At 43.8% G+C, this 11667-nt stretch overlaps 1 protein-coding gene and 1 long non-coding RNA gene across 4 annotated transcripts; one reads left to right on the forward strand and one right to left on the reverse strand.

Annotated features, from left to right (window-relative positions):
* The first annotated feature begins 2949 nt into the window (after positions 1-2949).
* Positions 2950-6335, forward strand: LOC103646197 (uncharacterized). Its single transcript, NR_157023.2, has 3 exons — positions 2950-3050; positions 4894-5989; positions 6090-6335. It is a non-coding gene; the product is annotated as an uncharacterized lncRNA (long non-coding RNA).
* Positions 6336-7471: 1136 nt separating this feature from the next.
* Positions 7472-11667, reverse strand: LOC103646198 (uncharacterized). 3 transcript variants are annotated; one of them, XR_562062.3, is made up of 6 exons: positions 9658-11437; positions 9462-9575; positions 9082-9379; positions 8917-8989; positions 8133-8842; positions 7472-7830 (listed from the first exon to the last, which is right to left on the reverse strand). XR_562062.3 is itself a non-coding variant. In XM_008670924.3 (6 exons), the coding sequence occupies exons 2-5, from the start codon at positions 9568-9570 to the stop codon at positions 8139-8141; spliced, it is 1197 nt and encodes a 398-aa protein (XP_008669146.1). In that variant the 5' UTR covers positions 9571-9575; positions 11458-11667; the 3' UTR covers positions 7472-7830; positions 8133-8138. The 3 variants fall into 3 exon arrangements, 2 of the variants coding, with proteins under 2 accessions (XP_008669146.1, XP_008669144.1); XM_008670924.3 differs by lacking the exon at positions 9658-11437 and adding an exon at positions 11458-11667 and having other exon boundaries at positions 9082-9392; XM_008670922.4 differs by having other exon boundaries at positions 9082-9392; positions 9658-11664.

An 11667-nucleotide genomic window follows, 5' to 3' on the forward strand; every position in this document is an offset into this window, starting at 1 on the left:
GGAGTATGGCTGGTAGCTAGATTTGAGGCCGGCCGGACCAGACGACGGCCGCGTCCGATCCGCTTGCGATTTCAGTCGTCGTCGTCGCAGGCTGTCATCTCGCTTGCTCGATCGCCCGCTGGACAAGCGCAGGGTTCCATGAACCTTTCGAACAGGCAGGCATCCATCCGGCCATGCGGGCTCGGGATCTTTGGCGCAGAGTATAGATGTCCAAACAGTGCGGGCCGTCCGTTTGGCCCGTGGCACGGCACGAATTTAGCCCGGTCCAAACACGGCCCGGCACGGTCGGTTACGGGCCCGGGCCGGCACGGCCCGTTTAGCGGGCCGGGTATGGGCACATACGGCGGCCCGCGTGCTTTGGCCCGGCCCGGCACGATAAATGGGTCGGCACGACGGTGGCCCGCATATTTATGTAAATACTAAATATGTAAATACATTTAATTCTCTCATAGTATGTAAATACTAAATACGCGGCCAAACATATATAAAATGCATACATAAATATAAAATGCATACATAAATATTTTGTTGTCTTAATATATATAAATAATATGTTATTATATATGATTAATTATGTTAAATATATGTATTTATATACCGTTCTACTGTTGGTTCGGGCCAGTGCCCGGCCCGGTCCGTTGAGGCCCACCGGGCCAACGGGCCGGCCCGGCACGATTTTTCCCTGTGCGTGCCGGGTTTGGGCATGTCTCTAGGCACGTGGGCCAGCCCGACCCGGCCCGAAGCATCAACGGGCCGTGCCTGGCCCGGCCCTATTCGTAACGGGCCGAAACGGGTTCGGGCCGGGTCCGTGCCGGGTGGCCCGTTTGGACATCTATAGCGCAGAGATTGGGCGCCCCTGCATGCATGCCTCTGGACCCACGAGTAGGTGTAGAGTAGAACAAGCCGCCGGATTTAGGCTCCCTTTGGCAGGGTTTCTAACAGCTTCGTCTCTGACTCTTCTGGCTTCTTGGCTTCTATAGAGGAGTCAGAGCCGTTTTGTAATTCATTTGGTAAAACAGCTTCTAACGTGAAGACTGTGGCAGAGACTGTAATTTCGTGAAACATTATTGTGTGCCGGATAGAAGGAGCCGTTAGAAGCCTGTTTTCTCGTGCTTCGACTCCCAATAGCAAAACGGCTCTGGCTCTTTGATGGCTCTCGGTGAGGAGCCGTTTTTTTAAGACCGTTTGGTACGGCTTCACGAAGAGCCACAAAAAGAGCCACCGAGAGAGCCCTGCCAAAGGGAGCCTTAGCTGCGTTAAGACAAAAGGCGCCCGTGTCCATGCCGCCGCCATTGGCCCATCTGTGGGCCTCTATGCTGGAAGGTGGTACTAGTGTTGTAATAGTTGTATATTGATCTCTCGTCCTCACTGGTAGACATATTTAAACATATTGGGCCTCCGCCATCTAACCGGTGTCAGTTTCCTGCTTGTCATGTTAGTGTTAGCGTTGAAATATTTCTAGCAGCCTCATCCAAGTTTTAAGCCTAAGATCAATATCCTTCGGATATGCTATCTGGTTGTTTTCATCCAACCAAATACTCTGCGTGTTTGATGAGCCATATATTTGGCTGGTTTTCAGATCTTGTACTAGATTGTATGCTTGCGTATTGATGAGCCATACGCTTCTGAAAAATTCCAGATTAAGATCTTGTTAGGTCACTAGTCCAATCCTTCCTTATACTATATGATGAAGGGGCCAACGGTAATTGTCCAACTAATAGCCTACCTACACGGCTACACTTAACACCAAACTAACCAAAGGCCTGCGTACCTCACCCTCCTCACCCCTGATGTTCGCTGAAGAATACCAATATAAGACCAGACCTGAAGAAGCTATTACAATGGCCATACCTGAAGGGAGAACTTACATTAACAAACAAAGAAAAAATATTTACTAATTGTAAGACTTGTCGATTAGGAAGAAGCTCCCTGACAATGTGTACAGAATTAGCTAGGGCCGAGCATGCTGTTCCATTATTTTAGATGCCAAAAGGGTGACTTTGTGATATTAATCCTAATGCCACCTGCTCCGTGGGTAGGGGTGGTAACGGGCCATTTAATTTAGCCTAGCAAATTTAAGGATCGGGTCAAGTTAGGGCCGGATTATAAAACAATACAATTTTGAACTAACAAAATTAAGGGTCTTGTTGGTTTGTGAAGGAAGTATTAGGGTCATGATCCATTACCACCCATATCCGTGGGTGATGGCATCACCGTATCCAAAAGTTATTTGTAGCTGACAAGTGCATATCCATTCTGACAGGTTCACCTAATATGAGCCTGAAATAATCCTTTAATTTAGAGGACATCAATAACGTTGGTTGGTGAGCTCGGGGAGCACCTTTTCAATCCAGCACACTCCAAGCCCTCGCTTACTTTTGGTCACTTTCAATTCGAACTCGAGATCAAACTTTCAGCTAGAGGATTATACAAAGATCGACCCTTTCAAGTCATGGTCGTAGATCACTTTAACCGGCTGTTAAACTCCTTCACTTTGCAATGTATCTCAAAAAAAAACTAACGACGCTAAGAGCATCTCCAACAATACCTCAAACTAGTGTCTCAAATTGAAATATAGGGCTTTACACAGGAAAAACTACTCCAACAGTGTCTTATTTCATAAAATTTTGTCAAAAAACTATAGGGCACCCTCTCAAGTGACTCAAATATACTACATCGTAGTGGACTGCCCTATAATCTAGATCTAGGGCTTTACTGTTGGAGCGAGATGTTTTTTTGGTGCCCTAAATTATATAAAATATACTCATTTTTAAATTATAAGATATTTTATAGGTCACGTTGTTGGAAATGCTCTAAGAAGATGTTGACATCCATGCAAAACTGGGCCGTTTAAAACAGCAACGAAAAAAAAAGGCCCATCACTAAAGTGTCAGCCCAAGAGTTTGGAGCGGCATAAGTTTGAAGTCCACCAAGGGTCCAATGCTCATTACTATCGTTCCACCAGTACTTGCATCACGTCTGAAGTTCTCCCCTCGCCGAGTAGCCGCTTCGCGTTCGTCGGCGGCAACCACCAGTCCACCACCACGATGGTAAGCATCCGCTTCCACGTCTCGTGGGCTAATTGATAGAGGTCCGGCGCCGGTTTCTACGCGTCCTCAGGTCTCAGAATGCAGCGCCATTCTGACAGCTTTTCCCCGCTAGGTTGAGGCGCTCCCCCAAACGGTGATTACCTTCCCCTTTGTTTTTTTTTCGCAGTTTTGAGATATATATTCTGTTAGATCGCACACTCGCAATGACGCTGCTTTAAACAGATCGGATAACTTTGTTTCTCTGTGCTTTAGCCTTAAAACGGGGCTTACCTACACCTAACCAACCCTTCGCCTTTCACAGTTTAGAATTTAGTAATACTAATACACACGAGTGCCGGTAGTGGGTCATTCATTCTACAAGTTAGCTGCTCGTAGGTTGCTACGACTACGATTTTCTTTTATACTTAACTATAAAGTATAAAACACAAAGATATGTGTATTCTGTTGGCTAGGTGTGTATGAACGTGAGTTTGAAGCTACCAATCATGGTTCCAATCCTCATTTGTATATAATTTTAGTTTTTTTTACCATTTAAACGTGTGTGCGCGTGTGGTGGTGGTGATGGGGGAGTTGACGCACGACAATGGAAATAGTGGAAATTGGTGCTTTATAGTAGTAGAGACTGTTTTTGTTCCAGTTCGTAGGGTCATGTGTCTAGCAGGTGACCTATGCTGTTTTGTTAGGAGGATTCATACATATCTAAGTCGATTTAGGGCTCGTTTGGCATAGCTCTGTCTCCTGATTCTTTAGCTTGGTGCTTTATAGTAGTAGAGACTGTTTTTGTTCCAGTTCGTAGGGTCATGTGTCTAGCAGGTGACCTATGCTGTTTTGTTAGGAGGATTCATACATATCTAAGTCGATTTAGGGCTCGTTTGGCATAGCTCTGTCTCCTGATTCTTTAGCTCCATCTCTTGATTCTCCTAGAGAATAAGAACCATTTTTTAAACCGTTTGCCAAGTAAACCGATTCTTGTCTGCTGAGAGTTGGTGGTCTGTGGTGATTGTCTGTTTTACCCTTTGCAGTCCAACTTTGTTACAAACAAATAACAAGAATGCATATACGAAAAAAAATTACGAAACAATAACATATAAAATATTCCCATTATAGTAGTGCGTGAGATGGTCTCAAACCCGGTGTCCCATCCTAATCCGGTTTCTTTCGATAATCTTTTCCAATTCGTGTACTCAATCCTCATCTTGTCCCATTTGTTCTTGAACTGCATTTTGGTGTAGGACAACCCAGTCTTTTCTTTGAATTTGTCCACCACATTTTTGTACCCCATTTTATTCAAGTGGGTGCCGGAACGGTTGTGAGCCTTCACTTGTTCGGCGAACAATTCACACACTAGAGCGGTGTTCGCTTCATTCCGATCAACACTTATCACCCATATTGCTAAAAATAATTAAAACCTAGAACAAATATGTGGACAAATAGATCTACCATATTATGAAATTAGTTCGTACGCAAGCACCATTGCGCGGGCAGCTATCAGCACCACTACGACTTCCGATGGACAAGAACAAAGCGCAGCAGCAGCACCTCTGGATCGTAGGAGAAGAGCAAAGTGCAGAAGCACCACATATTGGAGCCTTGGATCATAGGAGATCATGCATAAATAAAAAACAGGGAGCCACACCTCTGGCTGGGCAGAACGGGTGGCGTCGGGTGTGCGTATCGTAGGGGCGGCAGACGCAGAAGCACCACATATTGAAGTGTGTTTTATAGTTTAGAATGCCAAAACGGTAAAACGCTGTTTCAACCTCTAATTAGAGTTTTGATGTTTAAACGTAGTTTTAATAACACTGATAGATTCTGAATTCTGATTCATTTGTGTGTGCTGAAGGATATGTTTGCTGAGCTGCGATCCAACGTGATGAGGCACTCATCTCTGGAAGGATCGAATAATGTGCTAGTTAAATTTGAACAAAATGAGCGTGTGGCTGCAGCTAGGAAAGGTGGAGATGCAAGTTAGTTGGACAGCGAATCACAGCCGAAACGATCTGAAAATGTTGTTTTTGATGTCAATGACAATATGACCTCAAACATGTCCAAGAAAGAAAAAGGTAGGGACCATGACGAAGCAGCAAACTGTGAGAACTCTGCAGTTAGCACAAGCAGATATCGGAATGGTCATGAAGATTTTCCGCGCTAAGAGAGATTGGAAGACAGGTTGGAAAAATGAAGATTGTATCGAGGACATTGCTGTATGTGTTGGTTCCGATGATGAAGAGGGTTCAACAGAAGAAGGTGCAGGTCGACCCTAAGGATCAAGAAGACTTTGACAGGGCACTGAAAGCCATTCAAGCTTGGAGTCACGTAAGCTGACTACTGAAGCAGCGGACAAAAGATGTGTGGGAATCCGGTGGTGTTAGCGAGGTGTGCATTCAAGGTGCTTGTGAAGGAAGGACATAAGCAGCAGACAAAGCAAATGCCCATCCGGGGGGGACTGCCCCACTGGTGCCAGAGCAACAGAATGCTGCTGAGCTCGAGGAGAAGCAGAACATGAAGCGGAAAATTCTTGGATACAACGAAAGGTAGGAAGAAGAAGAAGAACTGAACGGAGCGTTCGCCAGGAAGTGGGAACGGCTGGTGTCAAGGAGGAAGGACTGACGAGCACCCTGCTGGTCGCGTTATCTGGGACGGCCCAAACAGAGGTGGTGGTGTACAGTGCAGCACAGCGGCACTACTTGGGTTGCTGGTGGGTTCTTCCGTGGCTATGGAAGGGAGGTGAGCTGATGCCACTGCGTTCATGGTTTGGTTTGGTAATGGTTTGCCCCAGGAAAGAGCCACCTCAGTATCGTTCCATGAACGTATTTGCATCAGGAGTTGTGCGACGTGAGAACGGTTTGCATCAGGAGTTGGCTCGTGGTATGTGGAACTAGTTTGTTTATGTTGCTATGCTTGTACACAGGACCGTTTTCACTACTACCTCAGATCAGGTAATCTCGTATCCACTAGCTCCTCAACCGATGCCTTGCAGTGCAACCCTGGACCCGGCGACCTTGAACAGTTAGTTGACTCTCATGTTTGCTCTGTCAGATGTCAGGATGCTTATGGCGCGCATGATCTGAGCACGAGAATTTTCGTACAATTTTCTTCTTCAGATGTAAAGTCTCTCCTTCGCTGCCCTGCTTACTCATATTATTTACGCTGCACATGCTCCTGGTGCCTCCTATTACCATGTTTATGCTTTCAACACTCCATGATTATTCTTCCCCCCCCCCCCCCCCCCCCCCCCCCCTGTACACTGCCATCCGTGCATGTCTGCCATGACTGGCATTGCTCGCTACTTCCTTTGCGTTGCGCCCAACAATCGCGAGGGAGAAAACGAGTGCGGGCGCGGCCCGAGCGAGCCAGGGAGTGACGAGCCCGAGCCCGATCTGTCGCCCAATGGGGTCGCGCGGCGGTGCCCAAATGGCCAAATTGGTCTGGTGGCGACGCCCACCACGGCACGCACGAACCTGCTGCTGTGACGTGTCGGACGTCACGTCCGACGCCTGCAGACGTACAGGGAAGGGCATCTGGAACGAAGCGCGTCCATGCATGATTACGGCTCGGAACCCAGCGCGCTCTGTGGCCTCCCTGTTCTTCAGGCTCGCACTTGTGGCACCGATCGGATAACCTTTGTTGTGTTGTGTGCCTAGGGAGGCTGCATGAAATCGGTAGTGCTATGCACTATTTTTTTTTTGTTGTTGAAAGAGGTCGGTAGTACTATATTTGTTCGTTTACACCAATCCAGCTTTAGATTAAGGCCTTGTTCGGTTATTCCCATCACATGTGGATTGAATAGGATTGGAAAAAATTATGAAGGATTTTGACTTACTCGGGATTTAATCCCACTCAATCATGTTCAATCCACATGGATTGAGCATTAAACGAACAGGCCCTAACATGGATTAAAATTAAATCCATGTCACAATCCATGTCTCAAAATAATTAAAGAATAATTAAATTTTTTTATTCGGTTAAACCCATCATGGAATATAACTCAAGAGTTTAGAAATTTTTTAAACTATGGAAGACATAGATTCTATCTATAGCTCGTTAGGTATGGAAAAAATTCATGTATCAAAAAAATAACTAGCTTTAAAAGACACATGGATTAGTTGATGCATTTAATCCCGTAGGCCTCGTTTGGCAAGTCTAGGATCTATTACACATGTGACCTAAACCACCCGTGGATAAGATGGATCCCGTCCAGCCACCCAATCCCTCTCCAACCGATCCCCACACACGTGTATTGATTTCCATACGAGTACAAGTGTAACATACTGACTGTTTGCCATAACTATAAAAAACATTATAATATGCTTTGCTAGCGTTATATACTAAATAAGCATTGTAATATTCATATTTGAAACTTAAAATAAAACAAAAAAACTAATATTCATATTGAAATTTAAAATAACACTGAAAAATTAGCACAAATACTGACCATGGCACATCGAATGTGCAAATTAACATAGCATTCAAAAGTGCTTAGAAAAAAACATTCATCGTTCTAGTCCTGATTTAATAACAAGAAGTATTACAATCAGAGGTGCTTATGGCAAATTAAATAAACATCCATCTTTGTAGTCTTGATTTAATGACAAGAAGGATCACATTCAGAGGTGCTTATAAAAAATGAAGATTTCACAAGTGCCATGACAGGTTCCAACTGAAAGTTCGCTTACTAGATTGCTTTCAAACAATTGCTAGTAATAATTTCAAGGTCTTCCAAATTCTTCGTTGCATTTTCTTTGATCCCTCAAGTTTCAAACAACATCATAAGCAGTATCTGCAGGAGATAAAGACCACAAAAGGGATTAGACAAGATAATATCAAAGTATGAACTATTTTCTGCTATCAATTAGAAGGCAACATTTGCTGCTATCAATTAAAAGAGATAATTAAACAACATCATAACCAGATGGTATGCTACCAGATTATAGCAGAGGCAGTATTTGCTGCTGTCAATTAGAAGACTAGTTAAACACTATTTTTTGCTGCTATCAGAGTAGTTGCTGCAAACACCCCAACTTTCAATATCCAAACAATATTTAGTAAACAGTATAAGAGGGATAACAAGAAGATCAGTACCATATATCATGTTCTAGCAATCTTCTTCCTCAACCATTTTATGCGTGTAGCATCTTTGGCAATCATGAAAATGGCCCTGTTTTGGGCATCCTTAAACACATCATAAGCATCAACCTTCTCATCATCAGAAAGCTCTTCCATTCCATCCACAATAGCAATGCATGTTGTAATAGGGAAATCATCCTCATTTGCATTAGTTGTCGCCCTTTTCTCCACCTCATCTTGTTTTTCTTTCATCTCTAGAAACCTTTCCATCATCTCAACCACCTTCCCATCTTGTCCACGCTTGTCAATTCTTGTCCTTGAACTACCAGCACCAACATTTTTTGCCCTTTTGCTCACTGATGTAGGGGCTATTGGATCTAATACTCTGAGGTCATCATCTTCATTAGAAATGGCTTGTGTGATTGTAGCTTGAGAAGGATGTGCGAAAGCGGCTTGAGAAGGCTGTGTGAAAGCGGCTTGAGAAGGCTGTGCGAAAGCGGCTTGAGAAGGCTGTGCGAAAGCGGCTTGAGAAGGTTGTGTGTAAGCAATTCGAGAAGGTTGTGTGAAAGCGGGTTGAGAAGGTTGTGTGAAAGACGGTTGAGAAGGCTGTGTGAGCATAAAAGCAGCTTGAGAAGGATGTGTAGCAGCACCTTGACAAGGTTGTGTGACTGGAGGTCGATAAGGCTCAATAGAAGTAAAATTCATGGTTCCCTCAGCAATATTCCCTAAACCAAGAAGCGTTGTAAGTCTTTAAGACTTCAATACTAGGATAAAAATAAGAAAAACATAGATAACATACCATCATGTAGCTCTCCTAAAGCCTCAAATAGTGGGAAAGATTTAGTCCGAAACTTCTTAAGTCTCTCGTTACTCTAAACAAAGCAAGAAAGTGGTTCACTTGAGTTAGTCAATTATAACAAAAATAATCAAAATAAAAATCCAGATTTCAACAGAATTAACTTACAATGGTGAGGTTATTCCAAATGGGTTCTTCTGCCTCTATTCTACACAACCGCTCATCCCATGATACCCCACTTTGTTGTCTTGCCTCTTTAAGAGCCTTGTAGTCTCTCTTTAACTCTTTCTCTTTATCTTGGATTTGGCATTTTGTAAATGTGACATAAGGGAATTTCTCATGGAATAACTTGACAATTCTATTCCATGCTTCCGATGACCACCCATTTTGGCCCTTATAACAGTCATTGTTGTGGTCTTGAAGAATTTCAACTAAACCCTTTTCTAGTCCACTATTCCAGTTTGCTCTAAGACGACCAACTATGACAAGAAAATAAAGCAAGTGAGTAGGTGACGGTATAAAATAAGCAAGAATAGGTAACAAAATACCTTTTGGTGATGTTCTCTTCTTGCGCTTGTTAGTAGTAGATCTAGGGGATACTCTTTGCATAGCTGCAGCTTGGATCAGGTTCATCCTAGGAGATCCTCTTCCAAACATTCTTGCTGCATATATAAACATCCAAACGATTGAGACTTACATATATAGAAATATATGAGTTTAAACATCCAAACAAGTGAGACTTACATATATCATGAACGATGTTGACTATAATCATTCCACATATTCAATGCAATCATATCTCTAACAGAGTTCCCATTATCCACTTGGCTATTAAGCGACACGACATCATTGCTATAGTAATTGTCTCCTCCAGGAAGATCAACAAAAGTTTCTGGCGATATGTTACTTGTTTGGCTATTCAACCAATCTTCATCCCCATTATGCATCCGTATAATATTATGGAACAACACTGCCGCAGCTGGTATTTTCACTTGGTTCCTAATTGGGTGGTGTGTTCCAACTTTTAGAATAGGGAAACGCTTCTTCAAAACTCCTATTGCTCTCTCTATGTGGTTCCGCAATAAAGCATGCCGGTGATTAAATAATTCCTTATAGTTTCTTGGTCGTTGGTGACCGTGGCCAAATTCTTTCAAGTGGTATCGAACACCACGGTACGGTGCAATGAATGATGGTGTGTTAGCATATCCCCCATCGACAAGATAATACTTTCCCTCAGGAACATGGAATCCTCCAAGTAGCGCAGACCTTAGAACCCTAGCATCTGTAGCTGATCCCTCCCAACCAGATGATATAAAAGTAAAGTTCAAGTCAAAATCACAAACCAACATTACATTTTGACTTAGTGTGCCTTTTCTATTCCTATAGGGAGCTTGCTTTTCTGCTGAAATGGTAATTGGAACATGTGTTCCATCAATAGCTCCAATGCAATTCTGGAAGTAAGGAAAGAACCGTTCATCCGTGGTAATCTTCCAATGAACTGAAATTCCAGTGGCAGGCTTCACAAATCTATACATGAGAGATGGGATTATATGGAAAAATGACTGGATGTGTCGATGGATAGTTTCACCACTATGTTTGAATTCATGTTGTAAATCCTCATAACTAGCATTATGGGACAACATGAAAAGGAACATTCCCAATTTTTCTTCCACAGTTACACCCCTTGTATCACGTAGGATGTGTTCTTCTCTAAGAAATGATGCTATATTTTTGAATATACTAGGCTCCATACGGAATGCGACAAGACAATTCTTCTCATGTCCTTCGAGAATCTCATTAAGTCTCTCCTTGCCAGATAGAATAGAAGCATGCCTTGCTCTTTTCTCTCTCCCTCTATTACTAATTAAATAAAGAGCAGGGAAAAGAAAGAGCATTAACTCCTCGTCCTCCTCTTCTCTTCTCTTCCTAATTAGTTGATCCATTTTTTCTTATCCTTGGTACAATGCAATCTGATATCATAGCATACAAAACAAAGAAATGGGCTAATAAATTTTAGAATATAACAAATCAAAGGTTAAGAGTCATTGTATATGGTTAATTAGATCTCGAACCCTTCTATTCATTCCCATCCGTTCCTGCTTGGTCTTGTTCATCCACAGATCACAGCCCAGCCACTACGTAGATAGCTAATAAATCACACGCCCAGCTTTTGGTTAAGAGTCATTGTATATGGCTAATAAATTCCAATGAACTGGCAAGGATCTGAGAAGAATTAGGGAAAAAAAGGTACGTACGTACAGATCACATGGATCTTGGCTAGCTTTTGTGTTCTCCTCTGGAGGTTCTGTCTATCAATCTGAAGCGCCGTCTATTCTAGTGCCAGACGCCCAGCTGCCAGACGCCCTTTTCTAGTGCCAGACGCCCAGCCGCGGCTCGCGCAGGTGCCGGCGCCCAGCTAGTGCCGCTCACCTTGGGTATTTTTCTAGTGCCAGACGCCCAGCCGCCGCTTGCGCAGGTGCCGGCGCCCAGCCAGTGCCGCTACGGAACAGGAAGAAATGCAGTACGGGATGAATTAAAACTCACACGCTGGACGAACGAGATCGGCGGCGGCGTGGAGAGTCGTGGATGCCTCTCGACGAGATCGGCGGCGGCGTGGAGAGCGGTGGATGCACTCGTCTTGATCTAGGGTTAGCTAGTGACGCCGCCACGCGAGAACGACGGGCTGTCTTCCACGTCTCGGTGGAGATTTTTCTATCCCCGGCGTATTGGCGTGTATGTGACCCTAATCCACTC

Source organism: Zea mays, chromosome 2 (assembly GCF_902167145.1).
Source record: "Zea mays cultivar B73 chromosome 2, Zm-B73-REFERENCE-NAM-5.0, whole genome shotgun sequence".
Taxonomy (NCBI): domain Eukaryota; kingdom Viridiplantae; phylum Streptophyta; class Magnoliopsida; order Poales; family Poaceae; genus Zea; species Zea mays.

What these genes read in the sequence shown, in the direction of transcription:
- LOC103646198 (XM_008670922.4), bottom strand. Translation starts at nt 9,688, where the DNA reads ATGATTATAGTCAACATCGTTCATGATATAT. An exon ending in CAACATCGTTCATGATATAT is followed by an intron (nt 9,576 to 9,657) that starts GTAAGTCTCACT and finishes TTATATATGCAG; the next exon opens with CAAGAATGTTTGGAAGAGGA. An exon ending in TTTGGAATAACCTCACCATT is followed by an intron (nt 8,990 to 9,081) that starts GTAAGTTAATTC and finishes TGCTTTGTTTAG; the next exon opens with AGTAACGAGAGACTTAAGAA.